We start from the raw sequence: 26,225 nt of genomic DNA, 5'->3' as shown, positions 1-26,225 counted from the left end.
GACAGCACGCTGAGTTTACAGTAGCGAGAGTATATGGAGTGCATGAGTATACAGAGGCCACTGCGCCCAGAACTGTCCTGCTACTGTTCTTGCACTTGTTCTCAGCCTTACAGGACAGATCCCATCACGCCGGGCTGAAGGGCGCAGAACTAGGATGCTGAGGGAGCAGCCGGCCTGCGTCTCAGCATGGGCGGGTGGGCAGGCGGGCGGCACTGCTCCTTTTCTTCTCAGTGACAGGAGTTAGGAATCAGATCCCCACAGATTTCTATATCATCATGTGACTTCTGGCTCAACTTTGTTACTGGGTTACAGGTAATTCTCACAGAAGTGTTGATTAAAGTTAAGAGACTAAGCTTCCTGTCCCACAGTGAATTCTCCCTGGGTTGACTCTAATTTCAGCACTGACTGATTTTACCTGGGGCCTCTAGAAGGAGCCTCAAAGTTGCCAGGCATGAGGAGAGGAGAGCCAGAAACCACTGTGGAGGGCCTACGCAGCAAGGGGGTACAGAGAGCTGCCTGCTGTGACTGAGAACAAACCACAGACCCATTCCCACAGAGTCCTGACACTGACCACACATTCTAAGAGCAGACACTGGCATGGGGCTCTGGGAGGCAGAGCCGGGTGGGTACCCGCTGACTCTCGGAGGGTGTGAGAGGGTATGTGAAGGAAGAGAAGAGCAGAGGCAGACTGCTGCTGGGGAGGGGAGTCCACAGACCCTAACGCGCCCACCGGGTGGGAAGTGAAGCCACTCATGCTACCCCCCTCGTCCTGGGCACCGCAAGGGCCACGTGGAACAACTGCAGAACTGGGGCCCTTCAAAGTGCCCAGCTCCTGCTGTGCCCCCAAACCAGCTATCACAGTAAGCTAAACAATAGGTCAGTTTGTCCAGGAGACCAAGGGAACCATTGCAGGCTCTCCGGGAGCACCCTCAACCAGGTGCCTGTTCCCGCAGGGGAAGCCAGCAGGCCTGCAAAGGCTCCCAGTCCTTTCCTGGAAATCCCTTGGAGAAAGTGGACCCTGAGAAGGGCTGTGGCAGGCCTAGGGAGCCACTGTGACCCAGCAGCTCTGGGAGGCAGACCAGGCCTGTCTCCTACACTGCTCTCAGCACTCGTGGGGAGTCGCAGGACCTGAGAGGCTGCAGCAAATCGTAAGTTCAAGGCCGATCTCCAAAACTAAGTCAGGCCATGTAACAACACCTCTAGGAGCTGGAGAGATGGCTCAGTGCTTACGTATACTGGCTGCTCCTCTAGAGGACCTGGGTTCAAGACCTGGCACCCACATGACAGCTCAGCTGTAACTCCAGTTCCAAGAGATCAAATGCCCTCTTCTTACCTCTGAAGGAATTAGGCACTCATATGGGGAACTAGGCACTCACGTGGTACCCAAACATACACGCAGGTAAGACACCTATACACAGGAAATAATAATGAAGAAAACCCACAACTCTGGTGGGGGCTGGAGAGATGGCTTAGCAATTAAGAGCATCCGTGTGGGTCAGATCCTTGCAGAGAACCTAAGTTCAGTTCCCAGTACCCATGCTGGGTGTCCACAGGCACTTCACTCATACATGCATGTACCCACAGATATGTACACATACCATCCACATACCACACACATTCATGTAATCCAACAGTACAATAAATCTTAAGCAAAACACAACAAAACTTAGGGGCCAGCTAGACGGGTCAGTGGCTAGCCTGACGACTGGTACTCCATCTTTGGACACAGGATGGGAGGAGCAACTCCCACAAGCCATCCTCTGACCTCTACACACATCCCATGACATGTATGCAGTCTGGAATACCTGGTTCTCACTGGGTGCCCTGTACCATGTGTAGCACTAGGGCACGAACCGCCCAGAGTGGGCACATTCAAAGCTTCCTGCAGGGTCAGGGGCCAGAACAGCAAAGCAGCAGAGAGAGCCCCCAAGCTCTCCATCATCCCCAGTGACACTATGTGACCATTTCAATTATCGCTGGGGACATATCTCAGCGAACTCACCTAGCAAGAGGGAGGGCCCAGGCTCCATCCCCAGGACAGATGAGAGAAAAGGAAGGAAGGCAGGCAGTGCCCCCCCCCCATGGCCTGTAAGCCATCCAGAGATCTACCGTGACATAAACGATAAAGATGGACAAATGACACTGGCCAACATCTGTCATATCTGGAACCCATACTGGCTAGCTCTACGGGGTTTTTTTTTTTTTTTTTTGGTTTTTTTTTTGTGTGTGTGTTTTTTTTGTTTTTGTTTTTTTGATTTTTTTCGAGACAGGGTTTCTCTGTATAGCCTTGGCTGTCCTGGAACTCACTTTGTAGACCAGGCTGGCCTCGAACTCAGAACTCCGCCTGCCTCTGCCTCCTGAGTGCTGGGATTACAGGTGTGTGCCACCACCGCCCGGTAGCTCTATGGTTTTAAGCTACCTCTCTAAGCCAGAGAGAACACATGTGACAGGGCTGTCATGACACTCACTGGGAGAACCCTTGTACGTTACTTTGCAAGGAACTTGGCACAGAGAAGGAGCCTGACAAATGCTTGACATTATGATTAATAGTAGAAATGAGTCTAACAGGAAGAGACTGATCAATAACTTATGATAAGACAGATGCTGCATATTACACAAGGGCCAAAAACATTTTCTTGAAAATTGTTGAAGAGCTCAATGAGACCGCCTGAAGTTAAATATACATATTTAAGTGAATATCGAAGTATTTAGGCTGTAAGGTAAACTCCCATAGAAGTGCCTGCCTGTCTTGTAAAAGCTGCTGGAACATGAAGGAAAGGAAGCAGCCCATGGCTACACAGCAGGGCCTATGCCCTATGTCTCCCTCTCCCATTTTCCACAGTGACCATGTATCACCTCAGAGCCAGGAGAGACAATGCATGCCTATAGGATAGCACAGATGCCCAGCGGATGCCCAGCGTTCTGTGCCTGCTCCAAGCTGCTGCCCCACCCCCACATGCCCCACCCCCACCAGGTCCGCAGCTGGCCCGTCTCAGAAAGGCAGACTTCCCAGAGAAGCATTGATTTTTTTGATTTAAAGCAGAGTCCTGCCTGACTGTCATGTCTGCTTGGCCATCCTTGGGGACCAGAGACTGTACTCACAGAAGTCACTGCCTCTCTAACTCCTAGCTCAATCACCACATTCAAGGGTATTCACTGAGAGCCTAGTGAGGTCTATCCAGACACACACACACACACACACACACACACACACCCCTAGAAGGAGGCCTCAGTCCCGAGCTCAAGGAGCTCAGTATGTGGTCAGCAGAGGGCTGACCTGGCCTGGGCTGCAGGAGGCTGAAGGATGAGTCCTGGAGCGAGGGGCAGTGCAGAGGCACTGCCGTGTGCGTGAGGCCAGTTCCCGTGCCTACTAGGGTGTGTGTGAGAGAGGGCACGGTGCAGGGTGACGGGAGCCACTGACAGACTGTGACTCTTCAGTGCTGACTTCTGAGTCTTCCAAAGTCACTGTGGCTATGGGAGTGGAGAGTGGACCAGGGGATGAAGAGCAATCAAGATGCCGGGTTAGAAACTGAGGCATGGTGGTGTACACCCTTAAACCCAGTGCTCGGGCGGGAGGCAGATCTCTGAATTCAAGACCAGCCTGGTCTACAGTGAGTTCTAGGACAGCCAGGGCTACACAGAGGAACCCTGTCTTTAAAAGCCAAACAAACAAAAAGATGCCAGTTAGGAGCTCTCTGTAAAAACTGAGTTAAAAGGGGGATGGAGAGATGGCTCAGTGGTTAGGATGCCCCCTGGATTTGACTCCCAGCACGCAAATGGCAGCTTACAACCAACCATCCATACACAACTCCAGTTCCATAGCATCTGATGCCGTCAGGTCTCTGCAGGTTCCAGGAACACTTACATACATACAGGGAAAACACTCATACACACAAAAATAAACTAAGCTGTAGTTAACTTAAGGAGAACCAAAGTTCAAAATAGGCTGGGCATAATGGTCCAGAGAGTAAAGGCATCTGCTGCCAGGCCTGATAACCTGAGTTCAATCTCTGGATCCCTCACAATGGAAGGAGAAAGTTAACTCCTACAAATTGATTGCCCTCTGACCTCCATATATATGGGTCATGGCAGGCATGTTAATACACATAAACAAATGGAAACAGATGTTGACGGTTAAGACATCCTCAGCTATCAAGACCAGTATACTCCATACAAGACCAGTCACAAACAAAGAAAAGCAGCTGGGGCTGGAGAGCTGGCTCGGAGGTTAAGGGCGCTTGCTGCTCTTCCAGAGAATCTGCACTCAGACCCCAGCACACACGGTGCTCACAATCATCTGTAACTCCAGCTCCAGGGGATCCAATGCCCTGTTCTGCTCTCTGTGGGCACTGCATGGTATATATACATACACACACCCAGGTACACACATAGATAAGATAAAAATAAATTAATCTTTAAAAAAAAACAACCAAAAAAATCCTAAGAGGAGGAGGCTGGCTGGGAGCACCAAGGCCTCAGGAGCAAGGGCAGTGCTACACATGTGCCTGGGCTGTGACCTGCTCCCTTCCCATGTGAGCACACAGTGGGGAAAAGGAGCCGGAAGCAGGGGCTCAGTTGGACCTGTTGAGCACCGTAGGCAGGGCGGGGCGTGTCAAGACAGACCGCTGAAAGATCTGGGGGTCAGGAATGGGGTCTGGGTTGAGGGTATGTTTGGAAGGTTCTGACCTAAGTCTATAGAAATCACGTGAAATAGGTAAAGGGGGAAGGGGAAAGGGAATCTAGAGGCACTAATACACTGAAGAGGGCAGGAGGAGGGAGAGGAGCACGAAGGATGAAGAGGAGGAAGCAGGCGGCCATAGTGATCTCTGCCTAGTAGAGATCGGGCAGGCTGAGAACTGGGAGGGACCACTGTTCAGTTCTGGGAGGTCACTGGGCCCTGAAGGAACCACTTGGTCAGACTTCTGCCTCAGTGGCTTTGCCAGCACCTGCCTGCCGGGCTGTGGTGGGTAGAGGAGGACTCAGGTACCAGACCCCTCCAGCCTCAGCGGCCAAGAGGGTCTGAGACAGAGTACTGTCTTGTGGCTGGTTCTGCCTCAGGATCTCTGCCTGCCGGGAGGGACAATCCAAAGGAAGATGCTAAAAATCCTATCTAGGTCTGGGAACCCTAGGGTGGAGCCTTGTCATCTGCTGAGAGACAGAGCCACCTAGTGGACAGATGTATAAGATCCCTTGGCCGCCTAGGCAGAGACTGCAGGACATGTACCTGACTGAGGTTGGCTAGGCCAGTGCCACTCAGCCTCACAGTATGGACAGAGTATGCTCCTGGCCTAGACTATGCACTAGCCTGGGGTTCTGTTAATATGTATTTGTATGTGGGCTCATTTGTAACACAGAGAAAACAAAAGAAAGCTTTAGACGATCTTTCAAGTTGGGTGCCTCAGTCCTTGGCGTCCCCAAGCCTCCTGAGATGGCCTTGCTCTGGCTCCGTGTGACTTCCAGAGGTACGGGGCAGCAGCAGCACCGATGCCCCATACCCTTCATCAGATAGGACTCTCCCCCAGCCCGGGTAACCCATGCCACAGCAACGAAAGCGTTCGTGGGTGCCTCACACCAAGAGGCCCCAGATTCCAGAGTGTCTGTGTCAGCCACACCTACCTGCCCACAGCTGCTTCTCGCTACATCAGCAGTTTCGGAGCCAAGGCACAGTGAGGTCACTGTGGTCACCTCCTTTTTGTGAGACAGAGTTTCAAGTAGCCTGGGAAAACCTTCAACTCACTAGGTATTCAAGAATGATTTAACTGATCCCCCTGCCTCTGCCTCCCAAGTGCTGGGATCTCAGGGGGTGCTACTAGCCATCTATTCGGTGCTGGGGTAAACCCCAGTTTTCAAGGATGCTAGGCACCCACTCTACCAACTGACCTACATCCCAGCCTTAACCGCGACCTTCTTATGCATAGCCAACTACTGTATTTGTATTCTCAATTGTTGGTTCTGCAAAGTGAGTTTTCATATGTGTGTGTGTGTGTGTGTGTGTGTGTGTGTGTATGCTTTATACATACATGAAATAGTTTTATATATCTCAGGCAAGCTAGGATTTATAAGTGTGCGCCAACATGTCCAGCTAAATAATAAAGAGTAACTTTTAAGATGTTTGGGGTTTTTTTGTTGTTGTTGTTAAGAATGTGTGTGGGTCTGTGCATGAGTGCAGGTACCTATGGAGGCCAATGACATTAGATTGCACTAGAATTACAGATAGTTGTGAGTTGTCTGACATGGGTGTGCTGGGAATTGAATTCTGGCCATCTGCAAAAAGCAGAACTTGCTCTTAAGGCTGGGCTGTCTCTCTGGGCCAGCATATAACCTCTTACGGGGGGGGGGGGGGGAGGGGGGAGGGGGGTGGCGGGGGAGGACTGAGTACCAGAGTGCCTCCCTCGCACGCCCAAGGCCCTGCACTGGATCTGGTGAAAAGTTTTCACTACTTACAAAAGAATGCATGAACAACACACAAAAAGTAGTTTACAAGACATGCTCACTTGGAAGTAAAAGTCCGTTATGAAAACCTATGCCCAGTCACTGTGTTCTGTCCAGGGGTGCAACCCCAGTGGTAGAGCGCGGGCTGGCGTACATGAGGCTCAACACCACGTCATCCATTTTTTCCCTATTAACAGCCGAGTATGTATCTCCTGGCTGCTCTGTATCCATTCAAGACAGGAGGATCTGTGGCAGGTGTGGCCTCTTCTGCTGAGGTCCCCCTGCTTCTCTACTGTTCCTATTAAGGGATTCCACTAGGGACATCCGCATAGAGACTCGGGAACTCAGTGACTCGGGATTACGTAGGAGGAAAAAGCCCCCTGGAACTAACCCGGAAGTCTGAAGTGTTCAGGTGGACCTGGCTTGGGAGCTACGTGGGGAAACCCAGACCAGCCATCAAGAAGACAAGGACTTGTTTAAGAGCCAGCGGCAGGCAGGGCTGACTGTAAGCACACTGTGAGCGGGCACGCCTGGGCATGGTTTCGCATGATACACGCACAGTCCCAAATGGCTGAGTTTCCGGAGGTTCCCTGGGAGATTTCTTCCGAGCTAGCTGGGGCAAGCCCAAAGCTGGGGAGTAAGCAAACCTGTGCCCAGGGCTGAGCCACCACATGAAGGACACACGGTGGCAGCCCGGTGTGCCAGACCTGCTTTCCTCCCCACAGCCTTGATACAGCACTCTGCTCGGGGCTGCTCCTGCCTGGACATGCCTCGGGCCACTAAAGCACCTTTTTTTGTTTTTTGTTTTTTGTTTTTGAGGTAGGGTTTCTCTGTGTAGCCCTGGCCCTCTCGGAACTTGATCTGTAGAACAGGCTGGCCTCCTGAGTGCTGGGATTAAAGGTGTGGCCTACACTGCCTGGCTCACTGAAATACTGTATAGCCCCAACCAAGCATGAAATATTGACACAAAAGGACCGTGAGGAGCTGCTGCTCAGAGCACTGTGCTGCAGTGTCAGGCGGGGGGCGGGGGGCCTCAGAGGGGAGGAGGCTCTAGGAGCAGCGAAGGGGCGTGGACCTAGCAGCCCAGCAGCCTCGTCTGGGAGCAGCGGTTCGAGTCCTGGGCACCTCTGTATGGCCAGGGCAATGACTTCCTGTTTCCCAAACACTGCCTGCTGACTGGAAGCAATACCGACAACAGCTGTCAGGGGTCAAATGCTGTGTATCGATCCCTGCACAGTCCCTGCAGGACAGTAAACACTCGAGTGGAACTTTTGACCCTCAGGGGCCTTTTGCATGTGGAGCTATCGGGCCTGTGAGTCCCCTCTCCCTGCTAGTGGCAGACCCACCAGTCACTGCACAGTTGTACCTGACAGGGACAGTGCCCTCAGACCACCCTGAAGTAGGTGCTGGGCAGTTAGGGGTCAGACTGAGGGTTAAGGATGCATTAACCAGACCCTCTGCGGTCAGTCGGTTGCTCGGTCGGTCGCACAAGGCGCCGGTGTCTACCTCCTCCTTCCTCCAGGCCTAGAAAGAGAACCACTTCCTGCCATGCTGGAGCCCCACCGCTGGGCCAGACAGGAGCCAGGGTGGGAGGGATCAACAATGTGCTCTGCCTTCCATGAGCTCCCAGATCGGATCACCCTTCAGCGTGGTAAAGGAGCACCACTCAGTGCTGGGGAGGGCGTGGCTAGCGCCCTGCCCTTGGCTCACCCTGGTCGATGGAGTGCTGCGGCAGCTGGCTGAGCTGGCTGCTGACGACCCCTGCATAGGTGCGCAGGAATTCCTCCTCGCTGGCGGTCAGCTGCAGGGTGAGAGCGCTGGTGAGAGGAGCGAGGCCCTGTCCCCCCAAAGGCCCCCACCTGCTGCCCCCAGCACCTCCCCTCTTGCTCCTTGCCCTGTGTCCCGGTCACATCTGCTCCCGTGCTGCAAACCAGATCCCTGAAGTTCACACGCCTTGCCTCTCACTTTGTACCTAGGCCCGTGTCTGCTCTGGTGTAGGGCAGGGATGTAAGTTCAGGTACCGGCCACACACCGATGGCCCATCAGATCTCTCAGGTCTCCCCATTTCTCTTTCCAAAGATGCCCCTGTGCTCGCTACTACTGCTCTCCTCAGTGGCCACCCTGCCCGGCTGCCCTGTACCTGCCCCCCAGAGGTGAAGCCCCTCTGAAGTCACTGAGGATCAGAAAGGAGGGTTAATGTCCTCACTGTCCCTGCCTCAAAATGAAAAATGGAGTGGAAAGATAGTCTCAGCAGTGCTCCCTAAAGCGGACGTGTGGGCTCTGTGCTTGGGGAGCCTGAACTGGCAACAGAGCCCACCCCCAGGCCCACAGCCCGCGCGCTCTCCCCTCCTCCAGGGCCGCGCCCATAGCCCACGGCACTCACATTTGAGCCCATCTTCCTCAGCATGAGCAGCACGCGGACCTTCTGTTGAATGTACATCTCCTCGGGACTCTTCCCGGGCGCCCCCTCGCGGTTCATCCCCCTGGCCCAGTTCTGGGGACACCTGTAAGGAGACAGGAGACATTATGGGGAGAATGCCAGGATAATACTCTCTGATCTTGACTGACCCCTTAAGCAATGCACCCCTTTCTCAAATAGTCCCTCCCCAGTGGGGCCCTCATTTCTGGCACACAGGAGAGGATGTGTGGAGGTGGTGGGTCCTCGAGGCTGTCTGCCCTGAGGCCCAGCACTGTGCGTGAGGAGCTCTTATTCCACGGCAGAGGCTGCGGGGACAGCCACAGGACACGCGAGAAAGGAAGCCCCAAGGGTTCTAGGTTTCCGATGCAAGGGACAAGTACAACAAAGGGACCTGAGCAGAGGTGGCTGTGTGGCCTTTGGCTCAAGAAACCCTGAGATCAGTGACACCCCCCTGTACAAAGCCCTACTGAACTCAAGCGGTCAGCTCCTGGGTGAGGCACCAAGGAGTCCTCTACAGGGGTGTCTGCCCCGGCCCTGGAAGGGTTGCCACGCCCACCCTCACCCACCCCACCTGTTAGAGAGCTCCTGAAGATAGCTGCGAAGGCCAGCGGCTGCGTCCAGGTGTCGCTGGCCTGAGCTCCAGCCAGCCCCGGAGAGAGCAGCCCAGAGCCGCCTCCTTCTCCAGAAGGAGCTGGGGGAGAGGAGGCAGGATCTAGGGTTTGGGTTACACACTTGAACTCTTGGACAAGTCAGAAATAACGCAGCAGCTGGTGGGGTGGAGCCTCGGCAGCCTTGCTACCAAGGAGCTGCACTCGGGGAATGAGGGAGCGCGGGGCTGACAGGCTAAGGACAGTCCTCGCACCCTCTACTCTCGGTGACCCGAGGCCTAGGCAGGGACATGCGGGACAAGGCAGTACTCCGTGCCCAGGGCGTACCCAGGAATGTGCCAGAGCCTGGGCAGTATCTACTCGTCAGCAACTCCAAAGCCTCCTGGGGCCCTCGCCCTGAAAGCCCACACAACAGGTTGGCAACCTGTCCAGATGGGGCTGACATCATGTCTGAGCACTTGACACAGCACAGGACTCCTTCTACTCTTTGTATCCACCCTTGGAGCCCTAGAATCCACTCCTCATCTCTGTGGTCCGCTCCCTTCCAACTCAGCCTGGACTCAGAAAAGAGCCAGTCACTGCTAGGGCCTGCACAAAGACACAGCGGCCTCAGGCCTGTCTCCAGGGCCTCCACACCCCAGCCTGCAGTGGCCTCACTTGCTGCAGAACTCAGCGGAATGTTCTGGGGTGCCTCTCCTTCATCTCACCTGTTCTCGCCCTAGTGCGGGCACCAGCATTGCTGCTCTGGGGATGGACTGCACGTGGCTTCATGATGGCTCCTACCAGGGCCTTGAGTGTGGCCGCCGTGGCCACGCCTCCTCCCTGACGCCTCCATCTGGACTACCGTTGGCCTCAGAGCCCACACATCCTCCGCTGTCTTTTCCCCTCCTGAGTGGCTATCATGGTCTACGGCGGTCAGGAGAGACGACACCACCCCCAGCCTAGTCCTACCTGGAAGTACATTCCTACATTCCTAGTCCTGGCCGGTGGCCTGCGAGGCCCAGTGTGACCAGCCCTGCTCCCCCTGCAGCCTCGCCCCCCCTACTTCTGCTGTCAGCCTCTGCACTGGGTATCCACTCCCTGGGCCCAGAACTGCCTTCATCTCAGCCTCAGGGTACCTTTCCAGGGGACCCAGTCCTGTTGTCCCCTGTGACAAGAGCCCTCCCCTCTTGTCCGTCTCACTGTCCTAGTTTTCTGAGTGTCTTGTTGGAACGTCTCTTTCCTTTCTGCTGAAGGCCAGGCATTCTGCTCCACATGCCTCTGTTCTCCTAGAGCCTGGCACCCAGCAGGTACTTAGTAGGTAGTGCCCACCTGGCTGATTGGGATAGGAACAGTCTTTAGTGTCTCAGATCTCCTGTCTCTACTGTATTCATACCAATTTGGAACCAGTATCATTATATTATATTAAGAGATTTAATTAAGTCTGGCATGGTGGTGCTTGCCTTGAATCCCAGCACTTGAGGCAGAGGCTGGTGGAACTCTGTGAGTTCAAAGCCAGTCTGGTCTAAAAGACAGTGAGGGTTTTACAGAGAAATAATGTCTCAAATAAACAAACAAACAAATAGTATTAATCTAGAGTCCCACAACCAAATTTAACTTTTCCAAAGGACTCTCCTTCTCAAAGTACTTAGCGTGACTTGAGCCACTGTGATCTCGAGAAAACACTGGAAGTGTTCCTTAAAGCCTTCAAACTGGTAATCAGAGCTCCTATAAGCAAAATCTTCCAACTCTGTCCTGGGCCTTTTCAAAGGCTGGTTCTCAGTGGGTTGGCACCTAAGATGCATTGACATACCAAGAACAGCCACTAGGTGCCGCTGTACACCAGAGCATCGTCGCTTTTAGGGTGTCTTGGTAAGCCAAGAAGAATCCTGCTGTCCATCCCCCAAGGGACGCTCTCATAAAGCACACTCCAATCACAGTGAGTCCCAGGGAACTCATATCTATTCACTCAGGGAGCTGCCCCTGTAGGTCAGTGGTCTGGTCGGCGCTGTGACCCCAGGACCTTTGGAGAGCTGCCCCTGCAGGATGGTGGGCTGTCACATCAGTGCTAGCTGGAGAAACTAGCTAGCACTGTTTAGCACTGGGCAGTCATTTTACACAGGGTGTACCTCACAGCACTCTGTCCCACGGTTTCCCCCTTCCATCCCGTAGACTGGCACGGCCCATCCTGCTCGCTGCTGCAGCCCAGCTGTGAGCTCTCGGGGCTTATAGCAGCCAAGCTCCATGGGTCTTCTTCAACACGCTTGCCTGGCACAGCATGTCTCCTCACCTTCAGAAGGATCCCGACTTGGCATTTCCAAAAATCCTTGCCATCTAGCATTCTGTTTACATGCATTTCTTCACTTGCGTGTTTGTGTGCTCCCACAGTGCACATGTGAGGGCGGAGGAGACGGCTTTCCGGGCCAGCTCTCTCCTAGGGATCGAACGCTCAAAGGACTTGGTGGCGAGTATCTGCTGGTGTTGTTACAGCCCTGCTTTGCTGCCTCTGCCTCACAGCATGATGGGAAGGAACGCCCAGGGCTGGCTCTGGGATAGAAAGTGGAGCACAGGTCCCTGCCCTTCACATTCCAGGCCAAATGCTCTAGGAAGCGTCATAACTAATGCAAGTCTGTCCTAATTCACAGGAAGGCGTCGATGTGCACTAAATTAATCACTGAAGAGAATACATCACAATCACCTCAAACGGATGTGCAACAAGCACACCATAGCGTGCTTGGGTTTGCTGCCTACGGAAGCAAATTTGTTATTAAATTTTGATCATGGTTCTGTCAAGCAGTACATTAATGTCACTGGAGGATTCCCAGTTTCCCCTGTTTAAGGGATTAAGAACTGGCCTCCATTAAAATGTGCCTAAATTACATAAGCTCAAACTGCAATTAATTTAGATACTAATTATTTATCCAAGCTCAGAATCAAAAGAAACAACGCATCTCAGTAACGGCTGCAGCTATCCCTACACACACACCACCCCTAAAAACAGGTCAGTGCTTCCTCTCCACTAAGAAAATTCTTCAGGAGTCAGAAGAGAGACAGACAAGGGAAAGTGGAAAGAAACAACAGGCAGCTGTCAATTACACTAATGAACGGGAGGGGCGGGGTCTGTGGTTTCCTATTATGCGGTGATAAACCACATGTTCTGTATAAAGTTGTCCCACGCCAGAAAATTCCATCTGACAGAGAACATCGACTAGCGGGATCGAGTCCCACAGACGAGTGCTGCATGCACGTGCAGTTGGCGGTTCGGCGCCTGCCCCGCCGCTGCAGGAAGCAAGGCTGGTCAGGAAAAGACGAGGAAAAGAGACTCCCAATCGCCTGACTGGATCCACACAGGGGACAGAACTGGAGATCAAGGGCTGACACGGGCACCGAAGTTTGGGAGACAGCAGTCACGGATGCTGTGTTCCCACCAGCTACACAGATCCTCAGGGCCGGGCGACTTGGGAAGAGTTTGGAAGCAGTGCAGGAGAAGCAGGAGCTGCCGCGGGGCTATCAGCTGACGAGGAGCCGACAGGCTGGCCTCCCTCTGACCTGCTTCAGTGGCCCTGGACACAGGGAGAGTCACTTGGGCTCACTGTTGTTATTTATAAACCTGAAGCTAATGCTGTTGCAAACTCATACTTATTAAAAACAAACAAACAAACAAAAACCTAACATTAGTTATAACAATGGGGGTCTTGCATCTGCTTAGAAAACTATAAAAAAGAAAGAAGCCTTCAGCTGAGGCGGAGCACAGGCTGGGTCCTCGGTCACAAGGGTCGCAGCCCTCTGGATGCACCAACTGCCTTTCATGGTAACACACTAGGAAGCCATGTGTGATGGCTCTCACCGCAGTCCCAGCACTTGGGAAGAATCAGGAGAATGCCACAAGCTCGAAACAGCCTGATCCACACACCGAGTCCCAAGCCAACCACAGACAACAATATACTCTGCTAAAACCCAAACAAACATGTACCGTGAGAGCCAGGCATGGAGGCTTCCCTCTAACTTGGGGCTACCCTGGGCTATGTAGCAAGTTTTGAGTCAACCTAGACTATAAAATGAGATCCTGTATCCAAAAAAAAATTTTTTTTAATGTTTTGTTTTTGGTTAGAGACCAGGTCTTTCTACATAGCCCTGGCTGTCCTGAAACTCACTATCTAGACCAGGCTGTCCTCAAACTCACAGAAATCACCTGCCTCTGCATCCCAAGTGCTGAGATTAAAGGCCTGTTCTACCATACCTGGTTCAAAAGTAATTTTTAAAGCATCTGAGAAATTTTTTAAAAAGGAGCTAGGCAGCTAGGCATAGTGGTCTACAGCTACAAACCACCACTTGGGAGACAGATGCTAAGGGAGCAGGACTTCTAAGGTCATCCTCACTACATAGTGAGTTTGAGGCCAGCCTGGGCTACAGCAGATCCTGTTTCCAAAACACAAACAGGCAACATATACACAGACACACACAGACAAGACATACACACAGACACACACAGACATATACACAGATACACACAGAGACACAGACACACACACAAACACAGATATACTCAGACAAGACACACACACAGACACACACACCCATAAAGACAGACAGACAGACAGACATTCAGACAGACAGACAGACACACCCCACAAGGGCCTGAAAGCTGGGGATGTGGCTCAGGGGTAAGGCGCCTGCCTGGCTTGCACAAGACCCTGAGCTCCATCTGCAATGCACCACAAAAATACACATCTCTGAAACTTTTAGGTATATATGTTTATACGAGTTTTATAGAAAACAAAAGAAAAATCATATAATTCATAGAGTTTATAGAAAATACTAACCCAGGGCCACCCAGACAGCTCAGCAGGTACAGGCGCTTGCTGCCCAAGGCTGGTGAGTTGAGCTGGATCCCTAGAACTCATGTAGAGACAGACAGAGAGAACCAACCTCACGCATGCATTGTGGCACTGCCCCTATCATACACGATAATAAAATATCTGCCCCAATCTTAGCCTGAAAACCCAGCAGCACTGTGACTGTAAGAGTCCACACATCAGGTGGGCAGCTAGGTGATACAGCGTGTTGTTATTATGCACAGGTCCTGGGTTCAAGTCCCAGCAGTACAAGTTAAAAAAAAATTCAAACAAACAAATAAAACCAAGAAAGAAAAAGAAGCCTCACACTGGAAGAGAGCATCAGGTGGGCCCCCGGAGAAAGGCAGTCAAAGGGGTGAGTGACAGTGGTGTCTACCCCTGGATTCTGTCTCACGGCTTCTCCACCCCACCCCACACAACAGCACTGTCCCAAGGCCACAGAGCCTTCCCTTCAGGTCCTTACCTGCTTCTGGAAGTTAACTTCAGGCAAACAGATGCTCAACTCTAAGGGGAGGCTGTGGCTGAGAAGAAATAGGAAGGTGCCGCCCTGTGGAAACATAGAACACGGTCATGGGAGGAGCCTGAAGGGCCCAGTGGCTACTGCAGCAGGACCGTGCACACGCCCCACGCTGAGGGAACAGAACCGCTGGCGCAGAGCCTGTGGCCATGACTCTGTCACAGTCCAGAAATACCTGTGTGTCAGGCATGCCCAGGGAGCTGCTCTGACACCTTCAAGACAGGGTGCTGAGTGTGCACCAGGCCTCTCATTTCCGGCCGAGGCAGGTCTGCCTGCTCCACATAACACACGCCCCCTCCTCTGGGCTAGTCACCCTGACTGGAAAGATGGGACCAGAATGACTCACTGACAGATGACCTCCCACCCACCAAACACCTCGACAACAAGGCCAGGTCCCTCAACCTCGGCCTCTGTGTGCTCCGACTGTGTCCCTCTGTGTTGTAGTTGAAGGTGACACCTGCAGCTGTCCTCTAGTACAGACACATGTCAAACATACAGGAGGCACAACTGAGGCATACACGCTCACTAACCTGGCAGCAGTCTGTCTGCCCCAACACACCTCTTCCAAGAACGAAAGAACACGGCTTCTCTGGCTTTTCCCAACAACCTCGTCACCTGGGTAACATGTTCTAGCCAGCCCGGTAGAAGTGTGGCCTGCTGAGGAACACTGGCCATCAGAGCACTCAGAGCTTGTCAGTCTGGCTGTCTAGCTGACCGTTTCTTAGGTCTGTAGCTCTGTCCACCCTGCCCCGCAATGGGTTACAAGCACACATGGCGTTCGCTTTTTCTTTCTTTTTTTCTTTTTTTGGGGGGGGAATTTGGTTTATTCGAGACAGGGTTTCTCTGTATAGCCCTGGCTGTCCTGGAACTCACTCTGTAGACCAGGCTGGCCTTGAACTCAGAAATCCTCCTGCCTCTGCCTCCCAGAGTACTGGGATTACAGGCATGCGTCACCACCGCCCGGCTCGCTTTTTCTTTTAACATAGTGCTGGGAATTTGAACTCAGGTCCTCATGTCTATGCAGCACCTGCTTTTACCCACTGGGCCACCTTCCTGGCCCCACGCAGAGGGACTTCAACAGTCTCTCCACGTCACTCGCCACTCCGAGTGTGCTGTGTGGGCCCCTCCATCTGGAGGATGGCTGGATGGAAGTGCTGCCTGGAACGCCAGCCGGCCACCAGAGCGGCCCTCTAGGAAGAGGCTCTTTATAGCAATGAATTGCTCTTCTTCCTCCAGATAGCAAAGCACCGAAATACCAAGGAACCCCGGGGAACTTCCACCCAAGTCCTCACAATCCTTCAAAAGAGGTGAAAAGAGAGAGCCTCCTACTCTGAAGGTTCGGAGTTCTTCTCGGGCCTTGACCACTAATTATCCCTCCTGTCCACAGGGCTCAGGACCTTCCGAGGAGGAGCGGAGCCTTGTGAGAAAGTGAAGGCTTCAGAAGGCCAGGCCTTCCCAGCCAGCTATGCGTGTCAAAATCAGGCCAACGGTCCCAGTCTACAAAGAGAGAAACTGAGGCTCACAATGCCTAGGTCCTGGGCAGCACTGGATACTTTTGTGCTCCATAGGCCTATGTTCCTAGCCAGCTGTCACCAACCAGCAGCGTGACTCAAGTCACCATGCCATGTGCCGTGTGTTCACAATCTGTCAAAAGGAGCTTGAGCTGTGTACCCCACAGGTGGATGTGGGGTGACAGCTGGCTTCCTGCACTGCAGGCTGCACAGTGACGAGGGTCCCCATGCTGACAAGGGCCCCTGCGTATGACTTGGAGTCTGTCTCCCCTCCGCACAAGTCGGTTTGTCTGCGTATTCCCAACTTGTGGTGAGGGGAGATGGACTCCATTCAAGTCGTGCTCACAGCAGTGCTTCATACATACTGTGTGTGACAAAGCACATGGACGGAAGGAGAAGGCCTCCCAGGACATGCTTCCAGGAGCTTCTGTCAAGACTGCTTGAGGAGCCTGCCTGGGGGCCCAGTCACAGCCACCGGAAAAGGACTGAGAAGCCTACAGGAACAGGCTCTTCCTTCAGATCGAGTGGGCACACAGTGAGTATCTCCAAAAACCTCTGAGACCAGAATGGAGATGGACAGGCCTGGGAGGCATGAGGCTCTCCTGAGTGGTCCTAGGGCGAGGATGGGGCTCTTGGGGAAGAGAAGCCTTGTGAGTCAAATGCCCTGAAAGGTAACGACAGGACACGGGAAGGCTGGAGCTGCAGCAGAGCACACAGAAGGGCAGGAGCCAGGAGAAAGCCAAGGCTCCAGACGCACAGGCCCTTCAGCTGAACCAAGTCCACCTTGCCACAGAGCGTCAGCCCCTGGTCTGGGGGTGACTGAGAGGCCTTCCAAGCAAGTTGCCCAGGGTGACGCCCAAGGGCAAGACAAGAAGACAGCAGAGTGAAAGGAATCCAGGACGGGAGCCTTTAAGGGAAACAAGGCAGTCAGAGAGGATGGTTCTGCTGGGTACCCCCTACCCACCTCACCTCAGTCAGGCGCAACTGCTCACAGCACTCACTAACCCAGCCATTACTGAGAACGAGAGAGTCCCCGCTCCCCCGCCCCAGCAGCGCGGTAATGAGCCAGCACACCCCACCTCCCAACTGCCCTCCCCTTCCTCAGGGGGAGACTCCTCTGCCTCTGCCTAAGTTTCTGGCTCCCGGCACCTCCCCCGCCCCCCAGCTCAGCCTCCGTCTGTTCTGTCCCCCTTTAGAAGCAGTCTTCCTTGCTCTCTACCCGTATGGCCCCATGTCTGTTAGGCGGGCCATCCACACCTCTATACTGTTTGCAGGAGACTGGCCTGAGTCCTGTCTGTAACCACTTTTAATCCTAGCTTTGCTCTCGAGGGTGAGGGCCAGCTGATGTGTGTTTGGGGGGAATTCTCAAGATCACACCTACATAGTCCAAAAGAAACAAGGCAGTCGGGCCTGGTGGCATGAGCCTGGAATCCCTGGGCTTGGGAGGTAGAGGCCAGAGTCCAAGGTCATCCTCAGTTATTCAGAGAGCTGACACCAGACTAGCCTAGGCCACTTGAGACCTTGTCTCAAAAACCAAACAAATAAGCAAACAAACTATTCAAGCAAGCAAGGGAAGATGAGGGCAGTCTATACATGCGAAAGGGTACGAAGGTCACATCACAGAAAGAAGACAAGACTGAGAGACTCAGGAAGGGCACAGGCAGGGAAGGGAGGGCAGGCATCGCTCTCTTGATACACACACACACACACACACACACACACACACACACACACACACGGGGGGGGGGGGGGGGAGCGCGAGCATACAAGCTGAGCTGCTGGGCTGACTTGCAGGGAGGACTGACATGCAGGGAGGACTTCCTATATGAACACAAAGGCCATTGTCTTCTGAGAATCATCCCAGGCAAAGTCCTCAGCTTGAAATAGGAAGGCGAGGCTCAGCAGAGCTCAGCCTGAAACCTGGGTGCCTTCTCCTGGGTAGCCGCAGCCTTGGGGCTGGGCCTAGCGGAACGGAGCCGCAGATGCAGACTGGATGCCCAAGCCCTGCCTGCTCTGTAGGTCAGAAACTCGGCGGGAAGCAGACTGACTGCATAAACTCCTTTCTTACACACAGCCTCAGTACCGTGTGTGTGTGTGTGTGTGTGTGTGTGTGTGTGTGTGTGTGTGTGTGTGCGTGTGTGAAAGATTCTCATAGGCTGCCCTCTGATTTCCACACAAATGAAGAAACAGAAGTTTTAAAATCTACATGCTTAAAATTCCCAAGTTTTTTTCTCTTCATTCTTCCAAATTCAACCACCAGGCCCCAGTTGGTTCAAAGGCATGAAAGGGTTAAGAGCTAGAGGTGGTGCCTCATTTGCTGGGGATACTTCAAGGGGTCTCTGAGGATGTTAACAGGCTGAGTCCTCACTGCAGGCTGCCCTGTGAGCTGTAGCATCTTGTACTCTACCCACCAGATGCAGGTACCACACTCTGCAGCTCTGACAATCGAGACAATGTCTGCTGGAAAGCAAAGCCGTGCCCACTTGAGAGTTGTGTTAAATGGTGTGTGGGAAGCAGTCTGGCCTGCCACTGCCAAGCACTTCCCCAGCTCCGCAAATAAGCCACTCTGTCTCTGTCACCACCAACCTGTGGGCTGTACCGTGGAGACCGTGAGACCTGCATGTGACTGCCCAGCTTTTCCAGCCTGACTATGGACTTGAACCCAGGTCATGCGGGCTCCTTTGTTGCCCTCCAGTAAGTCAGTAAAAATGTGCTCTGGGTCAGGAGAGGGAGGTAGGCCTGAGTTCCAGCTTCTGCGGAAATCCCACCCAGGGTGGCTCCTCAGGTCCCCCAGGGACACAGTAAACATGTGGCACCACAGAAAAATGTACCTGCTCCATTCTCGGTAATTAGCCTGCAACAGCGTGGCTCCTGATGACGGCTCAGGCGAGTCATGCCGTTTTCAGGGTGCAGTGCCATTCCTGGGGGGTGAGTTTGGGATTAGTAATTTGTCCCGAGGATGCCAAACCAAATTCAAATCTGCCCCAGCTCCTTCCTGCGTGCAAAGCCAGGCCATGCGACAGAACAATGATAATTATGATTACTGCTGTGGCATTTCCCAAGTGCTGGGCATGTTCTCTGCATTGTCTTATTTAAATTTAGACTTCACGAGCCTGGAAGGTAGGAATTATTCCCATTTTATAGATGAGGCAACTGAGGCTCAGGGAAGCTAAGCGCTCTGCCCAAAGCCATGAAGAGACTCCAAGGCAGAGCCTGGATTTGAGAACCTGCTTTGAGCTGCATCCAAGGGCAGAGCTATAAAGAATATTACTGGGCAACTGAAGACAATGTAATACACACGAATTCTGTGTCCGTGTCACACACACTGAATGTAATGAGGACACTGTGATGTCAGGAAAGCTGTTCAGTTCTTTATTTCTATATGTCTGGTGTTTTCCCTGCATCTACGACTGCACCACATGTGTGCAGTCCTCTCTGCAGCCAGAAGAGGAACTCAGATGCCCTGGAACTGGAGTCACCACGGTGGTGCTGGGACCCTAACCTGGGTCCTCCTGACCTCCAGGCCATCTCTTCAGACCCATCATTCTGGGTTTTCTAGGAGGCACGAGCCCCAGAGTTGCTAAACTCTCCATTCTGCTCCAAGAAGATGGCTCGGGGTTAAGAGCACTTGCTGCCTGAGTTCCTGACTTGGAATCCTGAGCACATAGGTTGTGGGGGGTGGGGGGGGAGAGAGAGAGAGAGAGAGAGAGAGAGAGAGAGAGAGAGAGAGAGAGAGAGAGAGAGAGAGAGAGAGAGAGAGCACCACAAGCTCCCTTCCCGCCCCAGTCATGGCTGCAGCTGCCCTCCAGATGAAGCAGGCTACAGCACTCTCACAAAGGCCTCTTGGTGAGGGTTCTGACCCGGGACCCCCGACCTGTCACAGGAGAAGCATCAATAGAGTCACCATTAGCCTCTACCTTCGCAACAGGGGAGGTGCAGGGAACTCCCTAAGAGCCTTTCTAGGCAGTGACCCTGGCTCAGAGCAAGGCCCAAAGACCACCAGCACACAAAACCAAAGGGCTCCAGGACCCACTGGAGACAGCTCTCCCAGGCCGGTAGGCTACAAAGGAGGCAGGAAGGGCCCCTTCCCTCTGCCACAGCAGGGGCAGGTGGTCAGACCCAAGCTCACCATTCTGGGCTCCTCCGCAGTGTGGCTCACTGCCTGCAACTCCATGTCCCCAGAGACATTTGACAATGTCTACAGATATTTGTTTCTTGCCCTGGAACAGACTCATACATGCAAGGCAGGTGCTCTACTTCTGAACTACAATCTCCAGCCCTGTAAGACTTTCTTTGTTTATAGATAGGATCTCACTATGTAGTCCTGGCTGCTCTGTTCCCTGAATGCTGGGATTAAAGATGTATGTATACCACTGTTCCTAGCCAGGAACTTTTTGGTTTTTCAAAAGTCTTAATTTTCTTTCAATGTGAGTGTTGTGTGTGGAGATGTGCAGGAGTACAGAGCCCAAGGAAGCTAACGGCGTCAGGTCACCTGGGAGCTGGAGCTTCAGGTAGTTGTGAGTCACACAGTGTGGGTGCTGGGAACTGAACTCAGGTCCTGTGGGTGCTGGGAACTGAACTCAGGTTCTCTGCAAAATCAGCACAGACTCTTAACCACTGACCTGTCTCTCCAGCCTCAACATTAAAAAAAAAAAAAAGTTTACTTTTATTCGTATGGTGTGTGTAAGGGTCTGTGTGGGTAAGTATATGCATACAGGGCACCCGATCCCCGGGAGCAAGGTTAGGGGTGGCAGTGAGCAGCCTGACCTGAGTGATCCCCGGGAGCAGAGGTTAGGGGTGGCTGTGAGCAGCCTGACCTGAGTGATCCCCGGGAGCAGAGATTAGGGGTGGCTGTGAGCAGCCTGACCTGAGTGATCCCCGGGAGCAGAGGTTAGGGGTGGCTGTGAGCAGCCTGACCTGAGTGTTCGGAACCAAACTTGGGCCCTCTGCAACAGCAGCAATCACTCTTAACTGCTGAGTCGGTCCAGGGAAGATGTCTGTCTGTCTGTCTGTCTGTTTTTTGAGACAGGGTTTCTCTGGGCAGCACTGACTATCCTGGAACTCTGTAGACCAGGCAGCTTCTGCCTCCTAAGTGTGTGATTAAAGGCGTATCCCATCGCATCCAGCTGATGGAAGGTATTTTGATCATTTCAACTTGGAGGTTGCTAGATTAGCCCTTGTGTCCACGTGATCCAGGTCCAGATTCAACCAACCAGAGTTAACATCTGGAGGAACAGTGCCAGTTCTCCACTGTGTGTGGACAGCTTCTCTGTCATGTCATTAGGTCTGAGACAGCCAGAACCACCATGTACGCGGATGCCCCACAGCGTTAGGCGCGGTAAAGCAGGCCAGTGGAAGGCTCAGTGGAGAAGGCCCGTGCCCGAAGGCCCAAGCTCCTCCTCCAGAGCGCCGAGAGTCAACTCCTGCCGGCTGTCCTCTCTCACCTCCTCTCTCACCTCCATGGATGTGAGATAGTTCAGGATCCTTGTCAGGAATTTAGGGAATTTGAGGCCAGCCAGAGAGAGCTATAAGACTCTGTCTCAAAACTATTATATTGGAAGATGCACATGTGATATAAACGTGTCATTTACCCAAGGGACTAGATCATCTGCGGATTTTAATGTCCACAGATGGCTCTAAGGATACTAGGCACAACTGTATTACATCAAAGCCAGGAATCAAGGCCAAGAAAAGCTGTCGATGGCCACATCACTGCTGCCAACCACGCCCTGCTCTACATACCTCTGGGCCTTTGCATCTGCTGTTTCCTCAGCCTGAAACATTCTTCCTCCCCTCCCCAACTCAGGACACCCAACCCTACTGGCTGCTGCTGCTGTGTTGCGGAGTGTGTGTCCCCACATCCGCCTGCACCTCTCTTCACTCAGGTTGTGGCGCCCAAAGTGTGGCTGAGGGACATTCCACAGCCCTGTGTGCCCTGTTCTCAGAAATGCATAACGGACCCACGCCGCTCATTAAATATGATAAACCTCATAACAGAAAACCTATACCTTCCTTGTTTCCTCTCTCTCGTAAAAGATTTTTATGTGCATGGGTGTTTTGTCTGCATGCATATCTGTGCACCACAGGGTATCTGGTCCTATAGAAGCAGAGTTACAGCTATAAGCAGCCATGTGGGTGCTGGAAATTGACCTGGGTCCTCTAGAAGGGTAGCCAGTACTCTTACTCTGAGGAGCCATCTCTCCATGCCCATTGCTTTTTAAAGACAGGGTCTCACTGTGTAGCCTTGGCTGTCCTGAAACTTACTCTATAAATCAGGCTGTTCTCAAGCTCAGAGATCTGCCTTCCTCGGACTCCTGAGTACTGGGATTAAAAGCATGCACTGCCACTCCCAGTGAATGAACTTACTACTGGTGTGTAATACATGGGTGCAGCACAGCTGTGTGGAGGTCAGAGGACGACTTTGTAGAATTGCTTCTCTCCTCCTACTTTCATGTGGGTTCCAGGGATTAACTTTAGTCCACAGGCTTAGCTATTGGGCCATCTCACTGGCCCCTGATTTTTTCGGTTAAACACAGTCTTGCTAGGTAGCCCACCCTGGTCTCAAACTCACCGCCCCTCTGCCTCCAAGTGCTGGGATGATAGATGACAACTGCAATGCAGGATCAATTTTTTTTAAGTCATTCTTTTTATTTATTTGTGGGTTAGGAGCTTGTTATATCCCTGAGGCTGCTCTTCAACCTACATTTAACTGATCCTCCTGCCTCAGTCTTCTGACTAGCTGGGACTACAGACACAGGACACACAATGGCCCCTCCTTCTACTTGGTACTTCACTTCAGATGACTCTTAAAAGTCAAGGGTTAATGGGAGCCTGTGTGTGTGTGCACGCGTGCGTGTGTGCATGTGCACGCACATATGTACATATGTGTATATTTATAGCTCTATAACTAGATATCTGCTTAATTCTGGTTGGCCCAACTGGCTGAACTGGCTGTCCCTTCGGTGTGGTGTCAGCAGGGGACAGAGCACACAGCAAGAAGAGGGTGCTGAGCTGAGGAAGTACCTGTGCTCTTAGGCTCCACAGTTCTGACCAAGAACCAGAGAAGTTTCATTTTTGTGCAGGAGCAGACAGCAATGAAGGGGGGAGAAAGACATAGTTCCTTTTTATCCCTCCCCAGAGACAGCTGGCACACTGAAACCTGGCCAAGTCATGGTCGAAGACCTTAAAGCAGGAACCAACTCGCCTACAGGATCCGGCTTCGGATCTTCCTCTAATCTAATCTGTCCCAGGACCATCAGCTTCTGTCAAATCCCAGAGGGGTGGGTAATGCAGAGTTGGGGACTTGGTCTATTTATAAGTGAGTTCCTCAACCCTTGGGAGAGTGCAAGCACCTCTCAAATCCCAACCCAGGTCTTCTCCAGGGCTGGGTCCTGGCAGAAGTCTCTTGAGCAAGGACATCAGAAGAAAGCCTCTGCCCACAAGTGGACAGCATAAAGCCCCCTTTTTTCTGTGACCTACTAACCCACAGCTGCCCTAGGCCCCCACTCCCTGAAGGAAACTGTTGTGTTTTACATTCTTGTACGTCAGTTTTAGGCTGGAAGGGCCAGCTTCAGGCCCACTCTTCTTAAGGAAAAAGCCTAGGCAGGAAGTTCAGAGCTTGGGCCTCCTCCACAGGAGGCAGCCAGAGTGGAAATGTGAACCTTGGGAGGGCCATCAACGCTACGCCACAGCTGTATCAAGTCCTGTGACCACAGCGCGCAATTCTAGTTGAACTGAGAAATATAAACGTGTTTCTAGGGCAGGAGGAAGCTGAGGCGGTGGGCACGCATCGCAGGGCCAGACCAGTCCACTTCATGAACTGCATGTGGCCTCTGCACTGAGCCACAGGCCTGCTCAGTGCCCTGCACTATCATGGGCCAAACCTGTCTCAAAAGCAGGCCTGGCTGCGTCTCCCAGACCATCCCAGGACAGTTGACTGCCTCAAGAACCATTTCCTGGCTCAGTGGGGAAGTGTACTGGCTGATCTTCCAAAAGATCTGGGTTCGACTCCCAGAACTCACAGGGCAGCTCACCTCCATCTCTGACTCCAATTTAGGGGATCTGACGCCCTCTTCTGGCCTCTGTGGGCACCAGACATGCACATGGTGCATAGACATATAATTATATATATATAACTCAAGAAAATAAATAAATAAATAAATAAATAGAATCATCTCTCCACAGATCTTCTGCTGTAGCCTCTGCAAGCCTCCTCCTGGGGCTAGGGAGCCTTCTGCCACAGGGGACTAGATCAGTAAATCAATAGGATGGCCTGCAGTATGAGGGTTCATTAGCTCACTTACATTCCCAGAGGTAGTAGGCTCGGCCTGTGAGAAATCCCATTTCTTTGCCCAGCTTTGGGTTTGTAATTCTGGATTGTTAGACTGAACTTAGAACTCCAGGAGTGGCCTCCTGGGCTGAGCTCCCAGAGACCACTCTGAGGAAAGCTGTAGTGTTAGGGCTGTTGCCCCTTTCCACTCTAATCTCAGCACACAGGAGTGTGGGAATTTGTGCAAAGACTCGGGTATCTGTTAAGTTACAGTGTACCTAGTAATATTGCAGAAGGCCTCTGGGAAACAGCTTCTGCTGGGCCACTAGCAGCAACCTTCCCTTTCCTCCGTCTCTAGCTACCTCAGAACAGGATGGAATCCAAGGAAGGAGGAACCCTCCCCTTCAAGAGCTGCAGCGGATCTCACTTCCTTCCTCCCAGCTCTCTGACAACAGAGATGACCTCAGGATCTGCAGGTGTTTGTTCCATTAACCAGGGAAATGGTATCAAGAGAAACACTGAATAGGGACACAGGCCTCGACCATTCTGAAGGTGTGGGCAGTGCTGGCTGTGCCTCAGGTGAGGGAAGATCTGACAGTTCATGCTCCAAGGAACTAGTTCATGCTACAATGGGAATGGGTGTGTAAGTGGGGTTTACAGTCAGGGATTCCAAAGATAACCAAGTTCAGGAAAACGTTCAGAAACAAGACTGGAAACTATGGGGACTGCTCTGAAGCCTCCAAGGAACTGTACCACTGCCCTTTACAAGGGTAGGTATATATATTCAGAACAAGACATACTTCCTGGTAATGCAACCCAGGAGATGAATCCATACCACCCACATGTAACGACAATCCTTCATTCCCCAAACCACCAAGTCTCAGAAAGGCAGCGGAAGCTCCTGGCAACACTGGTGTGTGAGTGTCCTGCTGGCAAAGATTCCTGGTTTTAAATTAAAGTGACTCACCAAAGACTGTCACTTTTCACAATGAAAGCCTTAAGCCTTTAGAAGCCTATGTCTACAGAAAGCCAGCAGGCCCTGCCCTCCTGTGAGATGGCTCAGCAGCTGAGAGCACGGGTTGCTCCTGTAGGTTCTCATCCAGAAAGCAGCTCAAAACCATCATTCCCTCCAGATCTAGAAGACCGAGGCCTTGCTCTAGCCTTTCTGGGCCCCAGGCTTTCACATGGTCACATGCATACATAGGGGAAGATACTCATCCACACAGAATAAAACAAGTAAGTCACCAGGTGGTGGTGGTGGCGGCGCACACCTTTAATTCCAGCACTTGGGAGGCAGAGGCAGGAGGATTTCTAAGTTTGAGGCCAGCCTGGTCTACAGAGTGAGTTCCAGGACAGCCAGGGTTACACAGAGAAACCCTATATCAGAACAAAACAAAACAAAACAAAACCCAAAAAACAAAAACATGTAAGTCGAATGACAAGATGAAAGAAAATACACGCTTCATCTGAGCGGACCTGCAGGTCCAGGGCAGTGTCTGACATTCTCCACCGCTGTACTGAGGCCTCTGAAGTCTCTGCTCTGCGGTGACCAAGGAGTAACAGTGACTGGCTACTACCCCGAGTGCAGAGAGAGTGCCCAGCCTGAGGGCTCTCAGGTGGCGGTGGCAGCACCT

The 26,225-nt window shown here is 52.5% G+C and overlaps 1 protein-coding gene across 5 annotated transcripts in view; it reads right to left on the bottom strand.

Annotated features, from left to right (window-relative positions):
- Ctnnbip1 (catenin beta interacting protein 1) overlaps positions 1 to 26,225 on the bottom strand; it is a 52,410-nt gene that overhangs the window by 9,748 nt on the left and 16,437 nt on the right. For 2 of the 5 annotated variants that reach the window (XM_052178193.1, XM_052178194.1), the window contains 3 exons: positions 14,758 to 14,841; positions 8,816 to 8,936; positions 8,143 to 8,233 (listed from right to left, as the gene is read on the bottom strand). In XM_052178193.1, coding sequence (XP_052034153.1) covers positions 8,143 to 8,233; positions 8,816 to 8,911 — 187 coding nt within the window. In that variant the 5' untranslated portion in view covers positions 8,912 to 8,936; positions 14,758 to 14,841. Of the gene's footprint in view, positions 1 to 8,142; positions 8,234 to 8,815; positions 8,937 to 14,261; positions 14,338 to 14,757; positions 14,842 to 19,153; positions 19,244 to 26,225 lie in introns of those variants that run through there. The other 3 variants (XM_052178195.1, XM_052178192.1, XM_052178191.1) reach the window with 3 other exon arrangements.

Source organism: Apodemus sylvaticus, chromosome 3, assembly GCF_947179515.1.
Source record: "Apodemus sylvaticus chromosome 3, mApoSyl1.1, whole genome shotgun sequence".
Taxonomy (NCBI): domain Eukaryota; kingdom Metazoa; phylum Chordata; class Mammalia; order Rodentia; family Muridae; genus Apodemus; species Apodemus sylvaticus.
The sequence above is the reverse complement of the archived record's forward strand: the minus strand, read 5'-3'. Positions and strand labels throughout refer to the sequence as shown.